Raw genomic sequence first — 19,166 nt, forward strand, 5'->3', positions numbered from 1 at the left:
TGGTACTGTGAAAATACTCCACATTTCTGATTTCTCCTCTAGGAGAAAACTGACCTGCAAAACCACAAATTCTACTACTGTTAGGCAGAGGGGTGACCCCATAGATAGACTGATTGATCTCAATTTCAAGGTGAAATAGATTATGAAAGAAAAATCAATACAGCTCTCTCATATTTATGGCCGTCTGTCTGTACAGGTCTCTGTGTGAGAGACTTCAGTGGGGTTCGCTGGGATGTAAGATCAGGGAAGAATTAGGAGGTAGAAGGGGAAGAGAGAGAAGTCAGTGATTTGCGTTTCCTAATCTATTTCTCAGCCAGAATGAGATCATGAAATTTTGATCCAGGGTCTGAATGGAAATACGGTCCTTCATGGATATGGTTTACAATTTCAAAATATTAGACATCCTGAGGATTCATGTAGGTAGATAAACACTATTTTAGTAAGAGTTCAGGGAGAACAAGGGATTGCCTGGATATGCATGTCCTGCATATCACTGGCTGAGGAGTGACGTTTGATGCAAAGCAGTTATTGTCTGGGTTTCAGTATACGGACATTTCCTTTTGAGAAAGGATCAGGAAAAAAAACTAGCTCTTAGGGAGTGTAGTGAGATGGTGTGGTTCCCTGCCGCCCCAGAGAGAGACGAGCCCCTCCAGACACCAGAGTGGGCAGAGCCAGGGAGCTCTGAGTCCGTCCCCGAGAAGGTCAGGTGTTGCCCCAGAAGTATAAAGGCCTGACCTCAGGGCTCACTGGGGAAGCAGCTGCCGGGGAGGTCAGAGGCATCCGGCCATTGGGAAAGCCCAGCAGCCTGTGGAAAACCCGAGGACTGTCCTGACCTCCCCCGCACCAGCTTGACCAGCGCGAGAAGACCCAGCGATATCATGTGAATCTATTGAACCCATGGTGGGAGGAGGAGGGCCTATTAATTAACCCTTACCCACCAGAACCAGAGTTGGGTCCCCGTGAACTCCTGACAGAGGGCCCCCAGCTTGGCGACATGCTCCCAAAGGAGTAGTGAAAGCAGGCCCAATGTCTCCTGCAGGTTACACAACCCTGCTCCATCATGCCATCCAGACCGAACTGGGAAAGGTAATCCGGGAGATGCCCAGGCCCCTGCCACACTGAATGCGGCAGGAAGTCGAAGAGGAAGTACAGGCCATGCTAGCCCTAGGAGTCACTGAGCCATCGCAAAGTGAGTGGCACAGTCCAGTGGTCTTGGTATCCAAGCCCAATGGAACACGGCACTTCTGTATAGAGTTCTGGCAGGTCAACGCAATCTCAAGGTTCGATACATATTCTATGCCCCGTGTAGATGAACTGCTCGGTCCTAGGGGAGGCCTGTTTCATCACCACCCTCGACCTCAGTAAGGGATTTTTAAGTCAGTAAGTGGTACTGCAGATCCCGCTCGACCCCATCTCTAAGGAGAAGACAATGTTCGCCACCCCAAGGGACATGGGGCCCCAGCGATGTTCCAATGACTAATGGATTGCCTTTTACAGCCCCATCAAGACTATGCATTGGTGTATTTAGATGATATCGTAGTCTACCGTCGCCAGTGGGAGGACCACCTAGAGTGCGTCTGAGATTCCTGCAAAAGGCGGGCCAAATGGCCAATCCAAAACAGCGTTAGATTGGGTGCCTGGGCACCTGACTCACCAGTGCCTTGCCCTTACCCAAGGCCTAGGGTCACTGTGTTTATTTGTACCTTCACTAAGGCCACAGAGAAAGACTCCCATGGCCGGACTAATTCCCTGCAAGAGCTATTCTGAAAGGTAATGAGGCGGTGTGGTTCCCCGCCACCTCAGAGAGAGACGAGCCCCAGCTAGCCTCTACAGGGAGCCCAAGATCTTATAGATCCCAAGCCAAGTTTCAGTCATGATAACCAACATGCTGCCAAAGAATGTACTTGACCAGACCTTGTATCATTAATAGCAACAGTCATCACCAAATATAACAAGTAAGAAATGTGACAGCAAATTGGAAAAAAAAAACAGGCTGACAAAAGGATCTCTGTCACTGAGCTGACTCCACCTGCCTACCGGGAACATGGGCCAGTAAGACTGGGGGCCAACATCCTAGAGTTGCTCAGTGCCTCAGTGTCAGCCGTGCCTTCCTCAGAGCTGAGATGCTGGGAATGTGGGTTCTGAGACCGCAGCCACAGGAGGAGGAAGGCATGATCTTGTCTTTCCTCTCTCTTACCCTGGCTGATAGAAAGGAAGGTGGATTCAGGGTTAGAGTTCAGCCCAGGACTTGGGAAATTCACTGTTTTGCTACGAATTTCCTTTGCAACTTTGGTCAGGTCACTTAGTGTCTCTGTGTATGCCTCAGTCCCTCATCTTTAAATTGGGATCATAACACTTCCCTACTTCATTGGGATGTCGTGAGCTGCTCAGATCCTATGGTAATAAAAGCCATATAAGTACCTAAGAGAGGCGAATGAACGAGAGGGAATTTTTTTTAAAGGAATGATTTTGGCTTCACCCTGATGTCCCAACAGCCTGTGACCCACCTTTTCCTCATGGCTCCAGTGTCAAGAAACAATGCTCTCAGTGACTTTCAACAACTGACTCTTTGCACTGAAGACAAACTATTATTTTAACAAGTTTTCTTTCTAAATGGGTCACCCTTACCACAGTGTTCTACCGTAAACAGCTGAAAACACTGCAACTAGAAGTATTATTCCTACTGTACCTGAGAGCATTACAGTAGTATTTTTAACAGGCATATAGACACCTAAAAAGCTTGACTATAACTTTGAATTGTCTTAAAAATGGAATTGTTTTTAACATGGTCTGATGTAATTTGAACAATGGGGTTTCCAACAGCTTGCTAATTTTTAGCTTAGAGCAGGTAATATCTTTGGCTTGGTATAAACATCTCCCCCTAAGCTGTATGCATGCGGATCTCATGCATGGATCATGCCCTGAGGATGAAATATGTATGACAGTGTATGTGGGTACGTGCACATACACAGCACCCTCCTGTGGACCCTGCAAAGGACATTAGAGCTAAGGTCTGTGCAGGGGACGGAGGAGAAGACTGGCCAGGAGGGGGAAGCAGTGGTTGAGTGAAGGGTGTACATGAGTCATGTGGATGGCCCCAGCCTCCTGCGGTTCCCAAGGATTTGCCAGGTCTGGGTGCACAATATCCCATTCACAGCATGACTATGTGGGAGGAACGCTGCCTGGGATCCTTATGGAGATTTCCTCCCCTCCTATGGATTTTAGTGATTTGGGACACTGAAAGGATCTGCATGGAGAATCATATTCTACCTACTACAACAACAAGTATTTTTTAACTCCTTTTTTACTGCTTCCACGAGCTTATATCTAATGGCCAAACACTGTAGTTGTTAATCAGGTAAAACATATATTGACTCCCAAGATTGGCCCAACCACTGGAATGAGCGCAGTGGTTGAAAAGGTCCCAGACTCTAGAGAGAAGTTGGATCAAAACAGTAGTGCAGTGCCTGTGGAAAAAGATATTGTCATAAATATCTACATAGCATCAAATTCCACATTACTTTCTCCAGGCACTTTGACAGCATATAAGGACAGCTGAGCAAAACATAACACATCTCTGAAACTTTTTACCACTCTGTACCAAGTAAATATCTGTCTGAACCAGAAGAGATCAAAGTCCTGCCATCCCCTGGTCCTTTATGGATCTGTTGTATTTTCCACTTCTCTGGATGCAGATTTACTGGTTTTTTTTAAATATAAAGAACATCTAAGAGCTTTAGTGAACACACATGGAGAGCTACTAGTGCAAAGCTCTTGCAAGAGAAAGTAGTAAACAGAAGACATATATAGAATAAACATTTCTGAGCTATAATATACATTTTTTATGGCTGATGAATGGTAGGAAATTATATTTTTCTCTGGAAAATTCAATAAAAACTGTCTAGATCAGGGATCAGCAACCTTTCAGAAGTGGTGTGCCAAATCTTCATTTATTCACTCTAATTTAAGGTTTTGCGAGCCAGTGATACATTTTAACGTTTTTAGAAGGTCTCTTTCTATAAGTCTAAAATATATAACTAAACTATTGTTGTATGTAAAGTAAATAAGGCTTTTGAAATGTTTAAGAAGCTTCATTTAAAATTAAATTAAAATGCAGAGCCCCCTCGACTGGTGGCCAGGACCCAGGCAGTGTGAGTACCACTGAAAATCAGCTTGCATGTCACCTTCGGCACTTGTGCCATAGGTTGCCTACCCCTGGTCTAGATCAAATTCTCTGACCAGATACCTGACTATGAAAAGCACCTGGAAGCTAACAATGTAAGCCAAAGTTAAAATCAAGTCTCTCTTTTCTTTCAAGGGTGTTTGTGTGAAGCAGGAAAGGATCCTGACAACCAATCTGGAGTTTAAATACATTTTGTGGAAGTTTCTTTTAAACCAGAAAAGTAAATATACACGTTTTGTTCCATTAAGGATCAAACACAAATCCTACAGGGCTTCCCTCATCTGAAGTCCAAAGATGTATAAAGAGTCTCTTTTTCATCAAGTTATGGAGAGGGAAGCAGTGCAGTACAATATATAATTCTCTTAGTTTTAGCCTTCTTCCTGCAGTTCATGTGCCGGTTTCTGGAACCCCAATCTAGCTGCTTTTTACTGCTTGGCAAAGCAACCAGAAAATCCCTTTCATAGGGGGAATCCCTAAGTGGCATAGAACATGCTACTGCTCCTCTCAGCTTAGGGCCTGCAACTGAAAAAACGGGGTATGATCAGAGAACCTCTGCACGGCAGCTGTTTTTCTTACAGCCATTTGCAGCTGGGTGTAAATTAGAGCAGTCTTGAGGCTGCCATGATTTATGCTGGGACTAAACTTGTTTCTGACTAGCACCAGAATACAGGAGACTACAAATAAGGCATACAATCTTCTTTGCCCTTCCCTTGTTCCGAGCTGCATCAAGCACAGATCAGCATCTGGGACCCTAACTCTTGGTATCAGACTCATCTCCCAACAGCACATCCCTATTAGAATGTTAATGGACTAATTACCTTCAAATATTTGAGTCCAGGGAAGATATCTGTGGTCACAGGGAAAGGGTTCACTCCTTCTCCAGTGACTTCTGGCCAGCAGCCATACACCCTGTCACAGGCTGGAATGATTTTTCTCTTCTGACCATTAAGAGTGAAGGTCAGGTTAGACCTATTTTGAAGTCAGACTAGATCTATTTATTTTCTGCTTCCGAAAGATCAATAGGACATTTTCCAGGTCTGCTAAACTCAAGCAGGTGGCAATACTATACTTATGTTTAACAATCCAATTCAACTCCGCACTCATAGCTTCTAGTGGTCTCCTGCCCCCACCCTGTCCAGGTTTTGTTTTTTGTTATGGTTAGTGACAGTTTTTGGTTTCTATGGTTTATCAACGGTTTCCCTTACCCACAGCATCTATTCCTCTGAATGAAAGTCTGGCATGATTGGAAGCTGGAAGGAAAACCACAACTGAATGGCCAGGCACACACTTAACACTTATCTCTAACCACAGGCTGATACGGTTACTGGATTTGACTAACGGCTATCAATCAGCCCAACTGTAGACACTTAACATATCATCCAGCAAAGCCCAGCAGGAAAATGTGAGCTAAACAGCAGCACTATATATTTTATGTAGGGTCTGTCTACCCTGAATGACAATGTCACTGTCCTGAGACCTTACCTCTTTTTTTTCCTGCTTGATAACCTCAGACTTACTCCGATTGTCCACCCTTCCTTCTCTTCATTAATGTGCATATGTGCTATATCCTGAGTCAGTGGGAGTTTTGCCACTGATTTAGGATTGAGCTGAAAACACTGTTTGTCAACATACTAAAACAACATGGACCAGTGCACACTTCTGCTTTTCCTTTGTCTGTTAGTAGGGCTTCAATCAAGATCTCACTGTTATCCTGTCAGACTGGGAAAACAAAGGGTTAAATTAGTGGCCTAGATTCAGCCGGTCTTGATTATATGAATCCAAGAGTCCAGTAGAAATTCTGGAAAAAAAATCTGATAGACTGGCCACTTGTCTGGGGAGGAAAAAAAACCCTGTTTCATTAGGTCTGGTTTGGAAAAAACCCATCAGCCTCCCACACATCCATATGCACATGAATGGCAGAGGAATAAAGGAGAAAAAGTGCAGAGTACAGAAATACTGAATGCTGACTGGATCTTTCCAAGGGATGAAACCTTCTCTCAGTACAGTTGCTCTGGTCTGTGGTGAACTTTTACGGCACTTGCACTTAAATCATTCTTGTAACAAAGCAAGATAATTTCCAAAAATGGCAAAAACTCACTCAGGCCAAACTGTATCATACCCTGGTTCAAAGGTTGCAAATTGAGCTGTGGAGTTATTACAACTCTAGGCAGCACTGTCCACCTTTATTTTTCTAAAACAAAAAGAACAAGTTTTGTTTTTAAGTTTTCCTGCCACCAATACCTAACTGAGACCAAACAGATACTTGCTAAATGTGTTTTTGTGCTCTTGGTCCAGTAGATATGCTGGTTTAAATTTTATTGTAAAACATAAGAGAATATGATTTCAAACTTTGTGTTTGAAACTGGTTGCATGATAAAGATACCAGTTTTCTCTTAAACCTCATTTAAGGAGTCTGCCACTTTACAGGGAAACCAGTAGTTATGAGCAGGATTCTTAGACATGTCTTTGCATGGCTAATTTTTACCTAGGGTGCTGCACCATCTTAGTTTTTTTTAATCCTCTCCCCTCAATATCCAATCAGAGATGTCTCCCTTTCCTTATTTTCTCTTATCCTTTCACTCTTGCTGTCTCCACTCCTTTTACCTTTTCTGATATTTACCGTTTTGAAAAGCACCTGATGGCCCTGTTCTCTCTCTGCTTCAGGGTGGCATTTCAGAAATCCCAAGTAGAATTGGGAACCTAGAAAGATATGTTTTAGGGTAAGGTCTGCAAAGAGAGGAAGAGCTGACTATGCAGAGAGATACAGAAAGGCTGTAAATAAAATGAAATACTCCAGCAGTTCCACATCTACAGTGCAGTGCGCACCAAGATACAGGAGGAATCAGTGACCAGATATTTTCAAGCAGAGGGATGCATCTGACAAAAGAACTAGCATGGGTCTAAAATGAGACCATATGGGAAAAAAGGACTCTGGAGATGTTACTACTGACCCCTGTATCAAAGATTAAAAAAGGAACATGGGCTCCACTCATCTCATTCCTATGTTACCAACACACATCAGGCAAAATCCTGGCCTCACTGAAGTAACTGCACAACTCACTTTGACTTCAGTGGGGCTAGGAGTTAATCCATAATGTGTGTACATAAGAAGTGGTGGTAAGGGGAGCTCAGTGAAGAATGACTCACAGTACAGCACACAACTACCACCAATAATCGTTATGGCATAAAGCCCAAGGGTGAAATTCTGCCCCATTAAAGTCAATGTGAGTTTTACCACTGAGTTCAACGGGGTTAGGATTTCACCCCAAGCATGTTACAGGTACACCTCTGTCATCTCCTCCCCTCTGGGTCTGCCCTGAGTGCAGGTCAGCTAGGCCACAAACTCTTCAACCACCTTCTTCACCCTTCACTGAAACACGTGTTCTAGGGAAGCAATAAGCACTGTATTGATAAAGATGAGCTGGTATTCAGGTGGATGGTACTTTGTGGCTAGGTGTTATGCTACATGATGCTTTATTGTTGAAACATATCCACTTCTGCAACCACATCAAAATGTTGTATAATTTCAGCTGGAATGACGAAAAAAAGTTTTCTAACTGATGCCAGACTGTTACTCATATAAGTTGCAATTTAGATCACCCATGCCAGGCCTGGCACAAAGTTTTGTGTATATCCTTGAACTCGAGCCAATGGCGAAGTGCCTTGCAAAACATTAAAAACCTCTACTATTGATCTATGATTAAGGCTGATTCAGCAGAAAGTTATATTTCATTCACAACAATCTGAAATGAGACCTATACTCTGGCTAATCCAAGCACAACCAGTCTGTTGCAGCCTTTGGGCCACTGTAAGCACTATGAGCCGGATTCTGATAGCCTTGCTTCTGGTTAGTATCCTATTCCCAGAACGGTTCCAATGAAGGCAATGGGACTATTTGTGGAGTATGATAGTCTTAGACCACGTCTACACTACGCGCCATTTTGGCGCGTTAAAATCGATTGCTCGGGGTTTGATATATCGTGTCTGGTCTAGATGGGGATATATCGAACCCAGAGCGCGCTTAGATCGATTCCGGAACTCCACCAAAACAAACGGAGTTCTGGATTCGACATGGCGAGCCGCGCACATCGATCCCGCGCGGTGAAGACGGGTGAGTAAATCGATTTTAGATATTCGATTTCAGCTACGCTATTCTCGTAACTGAAATTGCGTATCTAAAATCGATTTTCGCGCATAGTCTAGACGGGGCCTTAGTCATACTGAGTAGTATCTGATATCACAAATAGTTCCATTGACTTTTTTAAAATTATTCTGGGAATGAGACACCATTCAACATGAGTAAGGCAGGCTATCAGAATCTCAGCTGATATAAAGAGATGAGAACATCAGTTAGAAATGACAGAAGTTTAAAAACATTTTCAAGTGAAAGCAAAGGAGAATGGGGGAAGGAATAGAAAATAAGTCTCTGGTGATTTGGCAAAAAGAAAAGGATGGCTGGAATGCTGGACCAACAGGTAAACTTCAAAAAAAATCCAAAACAACTCTTCTACTCTTACCCCCTCAATGCCAGATGAAAAGCAGATGGGTAGTGACCTAAGTTCACTGCTATTTTTCAGCAGAAGTAGCTGCTTCACTTATTGAATGTTTTGGAAATAATCCATGGGAGTTTGCAAAATTTTACAGTTTATTGCCACTATGTTCACAGTAGAATAGATTCTCTTTTGCAATTTATTAAGGATGTTAAAAAGACAACATATATCATGCAAAGGTTATTGCAAAATTAACTCAATGCAACAATCCATAAAGAAGATATTCAATGCTATTCACTGCAGTTTAATGACAGTGAAGCCTTAAATTCTGCTTATGACATATGTTGGGCTCCTGCATGTTCAAATATCTTAATCTGTAAGTCATAATGTTATGAATGAAACAACATAGCACATATACACTTGGCAGATTCCTGACATACACAGTTTTTGACTGTCTCCCAGATTTAGGACTGATCATGTCAAACTGACCCTGTCTTTGGCAGGGACAACAGAAGGCCTGGTTTATCAAACTCTGCTTCAAATCAAATCTTATTTCTACTAAAATTCTGCCATTTTTTACCCTTAACCCAATATCTGAATTTGCACAATTGTTCCTAATTCAGTTGATCATGTTAGATTTTTGGATTTGGAGAGTGAGTGCTGTGTTATAAAAAAATGAAAATTTAATTTATAGGGTTCACATAAGGCAATTGTATATGGTTTATACAAGACAACATTTCATCTAGGGCAGTGCTATAAAATATAAAATATGATTTTTTGAGCAAATCATAAAGCGTTCTCTGTTTGGTTGTTTGTCATGTTTTAAGCTCATTGTCAATGCGAAAATGAAACTTATTCTGCAAGTGAAATCTTGGAAAAATGAGTGTCATTGTGAACCTTATATGGAATAAAACTTAGTATCTAAAAGTTTGCAATGGAGGACTTAACTGAAACTCCTAAAATCCACATTCTCCTTTTCTCTCATTTTCTGATCTCATTTATGAGTCACACAGAGGGTGGAGTGTAGTAAAGCTACTCTGGCCATTTGACTAGGCAATAAGCCCAAGAACAAATATTTTTCCACATGTTACCATTAGTAAACAGTGAAATCCCAAAGTCTTTTTGCAAGGCCTCAGCTAGCATTTTGAACTTCATATATCGCAAATTCATCTGATCAAGAAGTATTGCTATCGCATTTTTGTTTCTAGAGGCCCTTGTACTGTGGCTACACCTTTGTAATTTGTAAAAAACGGACTATTCATTTTTAAGCTCAAAGGTGAGCCATTTTCCTTTAGATTTTCATATTCATTTATTTAAAAGGTACATCATTTTATTTCACAGTAGCTGTTCCAAAATGGTGTATGAGGTTTCTGTAGGCACATCACCAATAGGCTGTATGATAACACCATATAATTCTTGCAGTAGTTTCTGGTTTTCATCCAAAATGTATTACTGGGATAAGAAGATCAAGTAAGTATAATACGCCAAGACAATACTGATAGTTAATCTAACAGAATCAGTCAAAAGTAAGTCTTACTTCTGACTACATTGAAGTTTTACTACCTAGATTACCCTAGACATTGTCAAAACAGTTTATTCTTCAAAAACTCCTACCTCAGTCTGTTTCTAGAAATTGACATTACAGTGACTTTCCAGATCTCAAGTATGCCAAGAGATGACTACAAGCAAACATCTGGAACTCAAAAAGCACAAACTCCAGAAGTAAGACAACCCTATGGAAGGCTATGTCCTTCCTTTCTCAAAACAAATTATTTCCAGAACCTCACAATATAGACCTCTGTCCATAGATCCTTCAGCCCCTATTTATCTACATCTCAGCCATCTAGATTCAGGTGTTATGTTCTTGTTACAGTGTTCACATGTGCTTTTGTAAAAGAAAACAACGTTTTAAAAAGGGCTGTGGGAGACTCACTCCTCAGGAAAAAAAGAATCCAAGATGGAAGTCACAACCCTGAGTTTATATATAATGGGCTTTTACAGTTCCAACTGTAAATAAAAAATGCTTCCAATCTTCTACTGCACGCAGTGTTACAATATATAGTACTGTATATTTCTGCACAATTTTCACATTAAAAATAATGATGAGAAAACAATATTTCTTACTTTCGACGGAACATTTCTGCAAATATGCAGCCAACACTCCAAAGATCAACTGGTGTTGCATAGCTGGATTGAAGCAAAACTTCAGGAGCTCTGTACCACAGAGTGACAACCTGTAAAACAAAGAGGAACATATTAGGAGAAATATTCAATTGCAGAAATACCAGCTAGTGTGTGAGGTTGTCCAGTGACCCAGATTGCCTTAAACTTATACGGTCTCACACACTAAGGATGGTCAGGTTTGATCATTGCTTAGATGACAGTCCTCTAAGGAAAATCCAGGTGCTGCCAGAAGTGGTGTGGAGGAGTCAATAGGTGGGATTATTCCTTCTGAATCGTGGTATTAGAAGGCACTGAACATTCATTTAAAGATGAGTCAAAAAACCTAGTCTCAACTCACTTATGGCTATTAAAGCTTCCATGGCATATTCTGCAGAATTAGGGATATTAAGTGTAGTGTCTTGACCAAATTCCAACATGATTAAATATATTCTGCTGACCTAAAATCTCCCTGAAATCTCTCTCTAAAATCTACTGATTTGGAGACAAATTGTAAATTCTCATATCTCTATAGAAGTCAGTCCTCCAGGGACTGTGTCTTATAGGTACTGCGATGTACTAGGGGCTGTGGGAATAATGCAAATTGGGCTCACAAAAAGAAACCAGACAGTTAACATCTACCACTTTGTTTTCCCACCATAGACCTAGATACAGGTACAGGCTCTAACTGTACACATTAAAGACCAAAGCTAAATCATGAACCTTCCAGCATGCCTGCGCCCTTACATCCCTGACTGAGTCTGAAATGGCTGGGGCACAATCTCAGAATCACAGCTTGGTTCCACGGTTGCCAACTTTCACACAGTAAATAGGCACCCAACTTTCACAATAAGCCAAAAATCAAGCTAATCCCATTACAAAACAAGGCCAAAACAAGCCAATCCCTAAGAACCCCAGCACTATGTCAGTGGTCTCCAAACTTTTTTGATTGTGCACCCCTATCAGTAAAAATTTTTTGAGCATGTACCCCCAATATATGTATATTTATTTATTGTGATAAAGTTCCTCCTCTACCTTGGTGGGTCCTGCACTTATTGGCGGATTTGCTCACCTCAGTGATCTTCCCCTCTGGTGGAACCCACAGTCTGGGTCAACTGCTCCTGTGTTTGATCAGGAGTTGCAAGGTTTGGGGGGAACCCAGGCCTGCCCTCTACTCTGGGTTCCAGCCCAGGGCCCTGTGGATTGCAGCTGTCTATAGTGCCTCCTGTAACAGCTGCATGACAGCTACAACTCCCTGGGCTACTTCCCCATGGCCTCCTCCAAACACCTTCTTTATCCTCACCACAGGACCTTCCTCTTGCTGTCTGATAATGCTTGATTGTCTGATAATTCCTCAATCCTCCAGTAGCACACCCTCTCAGTCTCAGCTCCTTGCGCCTCTTGCTCCCAGCTCCTCACAGGCGCTCCTTCTCCTCTGGCTCCTCCCTGCCTGACTGGAGTGAGCTCCTTTTTAAAGCCAGGTGCCCTGGTTAGCCTGCCTTGATTGGCTGCAGGAGTTCTAATCAAAGTAGCTATCTCCACTGCCTTCTAGAAAGATCTTTATTGGCCCCAGGTGCCTTGATTAACCTGGAGCAACTGCCATTTGGTTACCATGGTACTAGGGATTTGTTTAGCCTGGGGCTAACATACCTGTTCCTCAGTTCTTTACTGTAGCCATCTGGTCTTGCCCCATCACATTATGTATAAATTATATACATGTACTACTATACCAGGGGTCGGCAGCCTTTCAGAAGTGCTGTGTCGAGTCTTCATTTATTCACTCTAATTTACGGTGTCGCGTGCCGGTAATATATTTTAACATTTTTAGAAGGTCTCTTTCTCTAAGACTATAACATATAACTAAACTATTGTTGTATGTAAAGTAAAAAAGGTTTTTAAAATGTTTAAGAAGCTTCTTTTAAAATTAAATTAAAATGCAGAGCCTCCAGGACCGGTGGCCAGGACTGGGGCAGTGTGAGTGCCACTGAAAATCAACTCGCGTGCCGCCTTCAACACCCATGCCATAGGTTGCCTACCCTTGTACTATATTAATATATTATGTACATTATAAAACATACAAAAATAGAAATTAAAAAAAGATAAGATGAAATAAACAATATTTTTAAAATATTTTTTATTGTATTTTATTTATTAACGGTACAAAAAACCTTTTTCCTCTCACAAAATAAATTATTAATAATATTTTTAGTGAGAGCAATGTGATTGAATATGCTTAATTATTTCTGACAATCTTGGTTTAACACTTTATGATACAGCGATTCGAATGTCTGGATTGGGGTTAGGGTGTGGGAGGGGGCTCAGGGTGGGGTGTGGGGTCTGGGAGGGAGTTAGGGTGCAGGAGGGCACTCAGGGTGGGGGTGCGGGAGGAGGCTCAAGGCTGGGGCAAACAGGAGGTACAGAGCACTTACCTAGGGCAGCTCCTGTTTGGTGCAAGGGGTGTGCAGGTGGCTCTGAGCAGCACAGCACCACCCCCATGGCCACGAATCTGGGAGCTCCCTCCGCCAGGGCAGGGCCACTCGAAACACAGGGGCTTTAGGGGCTGCAGGGCCCTGGGCTAAGGGTGCCCCGGGGCCCTGGCCTGCAGCTCTAAAGCCCCTTTTGGAATGCAGCCCTATGAGCACAGGCAGAAGGACTCAGGAGTAGCAAGGTCAGCCTCACAGCCAGCGGGAGGGGAAAGCATCGCTTCTTTCCAGCCACTGGCTGTGCGGCTGCCCCAGCTCCTCCACGGGCCGGAGGACTCAGGGCCGCATTCTGAAAGGGGCTTTAGAGCTGCAGGCCAAGGTTAACCCAGGGCCCTAAAGTCCCTGCATGCCGGGTGGCCCTGCCTGCGGCGGGGGGTGGGGGGAAGGAACACATCTTCCCCGCTTGCTCATTCCCTCCCTCCTCCAGCCACCCTTCCCCCCCCGATGGCGCTCCTCCCACCACGCCCCCCAATGGATCGTCTTGCACACCCCCTGGGGTGCGCACACCCCACTTTGAAGACCACTGCTTTATGTGACTAGATCCCCCTGGCGTGCAGTCTGGGACTGTGGTGGGCCCACTGTGCACCCCTGACTCTGTTCCTCCCTTGCCCCTTGCCAATCAAAAAAAGAAGCAACACGCTACAAGCCAAACAAGCAACAAGCAACTCACAAGCCAATTAAGCCAAAAACAAGCTCAATTTCTGCACTTTTTTCGTGAGTTTGGCATGTCTGCTTGGTTTCTATCCTATGCCTTGGTACAGTTACAATCCAGCCCGAAAGAAACGGGATCTTCAGCTGAAGGACAATACAGTATTGGTAGTATGCTGTACTTGTAAACTACAGACAATATTATAAAGAGGGAACAGGGGTCTCACAATTATTACATTAATTTTGAGATACAAAAATACATATGTTGGAAAGTGCAGTGTTTCTCTAGGTTTATGAAACTGAAATTAAAGAGGATACAGAAAAAGAAATAATTTCAAAGTAAAAGATAGAAACAGATTAAAATATGTGTCATTTAAAATGGTGAGTGCTGAATTTAAAGACCAGTACTCAGAAACATATGACAAAGGTGGGTTTTTAAAATAACAATATAATTCTCCTCTAAGCAGAAATAACAATGCAAGTAATCAGCTGAATTTGCTGGTCGGAACCAGCTGAAACAAAAGCAAATACAACATTTATTACAATCATTACATGCCCTGACAGCGTCTGGAAGTGTTGAATGGATAAAGGAGGGAAGTTCAAGGATATTTACACAAGTGTCATATTTGTTTTTACATGCTTTGATCTCTATTCATAAAATTTATTTTTGAAACAGTTCAATAACATTGTGCAAACTAAAGCTGAGCTGAGCCAATTCTGACTTCAAGATACATACTCATGTAAACTGGCACAGCAACAGAAGAGGGTATAATGTAACCCCATTCATTTTCTCTGATTGGTTGGTTGGTACCAAATAGGGATGTTTTTCTAACATATGTACAGGGGAAGGTAACTCTCTCTCAGAAGTTCATTCCGACAAAGGAGGAGAACTTTAATTTGCGGTCAGGATGCCATTATGAACACCATTGATAAAGGAAGCCCAGGGAATATGCTGAATCAGGTGGAGTTCCTTTTTCAATATTTTGTTTAATGATATTAAATGTATTTCTCAATGTTTGTCTACACATATATTCTCCTGCAGCCTTTGGGGAGAAAGAAATGGGACAGGAAAAATTAATTAAAAAAATTCAGAGATTTGTAGGGTCATGAATTTCCACATATTCTTTTTTTTTCAGATGTGGGGGCAGTCACCTAACAGAAGGGGAGGAGCAGTGTGAACTGAAGATCTCTAGGAGAAATAGGACCAGATCTTGCAGATTCTGAACTTGAGATCCAAGTGGGCCTCCCCACACAAAATGAAGTAAAATTATTTACCCTTCATAACTGTCGTTCTTCAAGACATGTGGTCCTTATCTGTAGTCCACTGTGGGTACACATGTGCTCCATGCACATGAGACCGGAGAATTCTAGCAAGTAGTGTCCATTGGGCCACACCTGCACCTTTGCTCTCCTTTTGCTCTGTGCTGAGAGTATAAGGGGTGGGGCTACCCCACACCTCTCCAGTTCCCCCTCTTACCATGAATCAGAGAGGATCTGAAGCAGAGAGGAAGGAGGGTGGGTAGTGGAATACAGATTGGGATCACATATCTCAAAGAACTCCAGTTACAAAGAAGTTTCCTTTTTATTTCGATTGCCAATCCTTATGGGCATTCTGCTGTGGGTCACTGACAAGCAGCACTCATAGAGGAGGAGGATGTGAGGATGCAGGTGGTATGGTTGCTTGTGACAACCACTATTCCAAAGAATACATCAGCGGAGGAGGCTTGGACTAAGGCACAATGCCTTGTGAATGTGTGGGTGGAACTTGTTGCTGCCTTGCTAATATCAAGCAGAGGTACTTCTTGGAATGCTGCTACTGAGGCTGTCTGTATTCTTGCAGAATGAGCCCATACTCCATGTGGGGGAGGAAGCAGATAAAGCAGCATACAGCCAGAGATCCACTTGGAGATCATCTGGGAGGAAACAGCTTGTCCTGCTTTGGCAAGAAACAGCCCAGGTGACTTTCTGATCTATTTTGTTCTCTGTAGAATAAAATGCCAAAGCTCAGCATGTGGCAGGAATGAAGTCTCTTTTCCATGTTTCCAGCATAGAGCTTTGGGAAGAACACAGCTAAGTGGATAGTCTGGTTTATGTGAAATTCCAGTACACTACTTTAGAGGGTGAATTTTTGATGTAGCTGTAGCAAAACCTTGTCTTTATGAAATATAGTGCAAGGAAGGTTCACCTACCAATCCATCTGAGGTGAAGGCAAAGAAGAAAGCAACCTTCATAGCCAAGTGAAGCATCAAACAGTTAGGCTGGGCTTCAAAAGGTGGTGTAGACTTTTCACACCTCTAGCAACATAGTTCGATTGACCTAAATTTTAGTGTGAACCAGGTCTGAGATTCCTGGCACACCACTATAGCAGTCGGCATGGATCTTTAAGCAGTACTGGCAGCAACGGCTGCAGCTTGTAATGAGGGTCTTGCCACTAAAGTGCCCTCATCAAAAAGAGCTCAAACTTGAGCCCTATCCTCCTTCTTCAGGTGCTGGGGCCTTATTTGTATTCCACTATTGATACACATGCACTTTATCTGTCTGAGACTGGAGAATGCTAGCAAGTAGTGTCCATTGGGTCTGCACCTCCACCCTGCTCTCCTCATGCGCCGTGCTGAGGGCATAAGGGGCAGTGCAGACTGACACATTTCCTGTTCCTTCTTACCACCTCATGGCCTGAGAAGAGTTCCAAATACCCTCAGAAGAGGTCCAGGACTCCAACACAAGCTAATGGATAGCCCAGCACCTACAGGCTCTATCTGAGTAGCACTCCTAATCAATGAGGCCACACTGAAACCAGGAAGAACTGTAAAAAGCAACAAAAAGTCCTGTGGCACCTTATAGACTAACAGATGTATTGGAGCATAAGCCTTCATGGGTGAATACCCAGTTTGTCAGACGCATGCATGCCCCTACTACGAGAGCAAAAAAGGAAAACTTTGTCCAGACGAAGGGAGCGGAGTTGTTCTTCCATGCTGCCCTAATCTCCACAGTTATGCAAGCAGCCATGGAAAAGTCCAGACAACATCCAAGGGCCACCTGGCTGGATCAGGGGGTGAAGAATTTAGATCTTATGGAAGAAAGGTGTTTGCTACCACCAGTCTCTAATTTAGAATTTCCAGCTTCCGGGTCCTCTTAGCAAAATATGATTGTTTTATTCTAAGTTCCTGGACTTTTAAAGACAAATTACTCCCAAACTGGGTGTTTCCCCTTCCATTAGCTCCCTCAGTGTGACGGTGAACTGCTCTGGGGCAGGGTAAAGGATTGAATGCTGGTCAGACCAGCACTAACCTCCGTGACAATTTACCCCAGAACTGCAGTTCCTTTCCCAGGGAAGCATGCCACATACAGCAGCTGCTCCCTTCCTGCTGGCCACACACCTCAATTTGTAGCAGAGAGCCAACGTGAACTGTACACTCAGAGTGGACGCTGCTATTTACAGAAGACTGGGAAAGCATGCAGCAATTGAGCTGCTCCTTCCACATGACCACTGCCTGGCCCACTTCCCTGAAACTTTGCTGTTCTCTGCGCTGCACACACACAAGAGTATGTGCGTATGTGTTTGTCAGTATGTCTAGCTACCTAGAGAGAGGGGGCATCTGGTTCTTAATAATTTGGGAACTTAAACAATTATACACTGTAAAAAGAGGTATGCAAGTTTATTTCTGATAAATATCTGATTGCTTCATACTGAGAGGAGAACTTGTTTGCCTTAGGCTGTATTCTGATAAACTGATCTTTACCATCTACCTACAAAAGGGTCCAAGTCATATCAGGTGTGACAAAGTTCCTCCTCCACCTTGGTGGGTCCTGCGCTTATTGGCAGATTTGTTCACTTCAGTGATCTTCCCTTCTTGTGGAACCCACAGTCTGAGTCAGCTCCTCCTGTGTCTGATCAGGAGTTGGGAGGTTTGGGGGGAACCCAGGCCCGCCCTCTACTCCAGGTTCCAGCCCAGGGCCCTGTGGATCGCAGCTGTCTATAGTACCTCCTGTAACAGTTGCAGGACAGCTACAACTCCCTGGGCTACTTCCCCATGGCCTCCTCCCCCATGGCCTCCTCCAAACACCTTCTTTATCCTCACCACAGGACCTTCCTCCTGGTGTCTGACAATGCTTGTCCTCTTCAGTCCTCCAGCAGTATACTCTCTCACTCTCAGCTCCTTGCCTTCTTGCTCCCAGCTCCTCCCTGCCTGACTGGAGTGAGCTCCTTTTTAAAGCCAGGTGCCCTGATTAGCCTGCCTTGATTGGCTGCAGGTGTTCTAATTAAAGTAGCTATCTCTACTGCCTTCTAGAAAGATCTTAATTGGCTCCAGGTGCCTTGATTAACCTGGAGCAACTTCCATTTGGTTACCAGGGTACTAGGGATTTGTTTAGCCTGGGGCTAACATACCTGTTTCTCAGTACTTTACTGTAGCCATCTGGCCTTGCCCCATCACACAGGGTTTGTAACGTGCAAGTTTGAATTTCAAGATGTGAATCTCAAAATGATTGTTATTTATCAAATGTCAACTTGCACATAAGTAATAACCACAGATAACTCCTATCTTGCTAGGGATCCTCTTTTAAGAAATGCAGTATGATGTAGTTTGGTTTTGACACAGAATTTCACTCACTCTTTCTCACCATAGAAACCAAGCAAATATTTGTCGACATTCCATTAACATTTACAGATAAGTAGAAATGAAAATTATTCTGAATACAGGATATGGTGAGCTGAACAACTAGCTCATCGCTTCCTCTTAACACTGCTCTCTGTCTTAGTGCTTAGGTAAGCCACATAATCAGTGAGGAGGGCCCTATCATAGAGAAAGAGAGAACTTCGACATTACAGCTTGATAAAGTAACATTTTTAGCATAAAAAAGCATGCATCTACATTTTCATGTGTTGCTCAACTATGCTTAACCTTTTATACTTGACACCATTAAAATGGAATGTTGGGGCCACAATTGTAGCAAGGGGGGGTTCAGTGATCCTGCTTCAACTTCAGTCCTCTGATTTAACAAGCTCCTATCTTCAGCTGCCTCTCTTCTTTCCCAGTCTGTTTGGTTTCTTCAACTCCTCCTTCCTTAGGGTCTTCCAGGTCCTTCCAATGTCACCTTCCAGTTCCTCTCCCTTGGCTCTGCCTTCCCTCTATATCCCAGTTTCTTCCTTGCTTCTTCTACTCAGAACACCTCTTCTGCCCCTACACAAGTCTCCAGGCGAAT

General features: G+C 43.3%; 1 protein-coding gene across 1 annotated transcript in view; it reads right to left on the bottom strand.

Moving 5' to 3' along the window:
• Positions 1 to 19,166, bottom strand: part of CDK6 (cyclin dependent kinase 6) — a 194,025-nt gene that overhangs the window by 33,520 nt on the left and 141,339 nt on the right. The window contains exon 5 of the mRNA XM_032785384.2: positions 10,798 to 10,907. Coding sequence (XP_032641275.1) covers positions 10,798 to 10,907 — 110 coding nt within the window. The remainder of the gene's footprint in view (positions 1 to 10,797; positions 10,908 to 19,166) is intronic.

This window comes from Chelonoidis abingdonii, chromosome 2 (genome assembly GCF_003597395.2).
Source record: "Chelonoidis abingdonii isolate Lonesome George chromosome 2, CheloAbing_2.0, whole genome shotgun sequence".
Classification (NCBI taxonomy): Eukaryota; Metazoa; Chordata; order Testudines; family Testudinidae; genus Chelonoidis; species Chelonoidis abingdonii.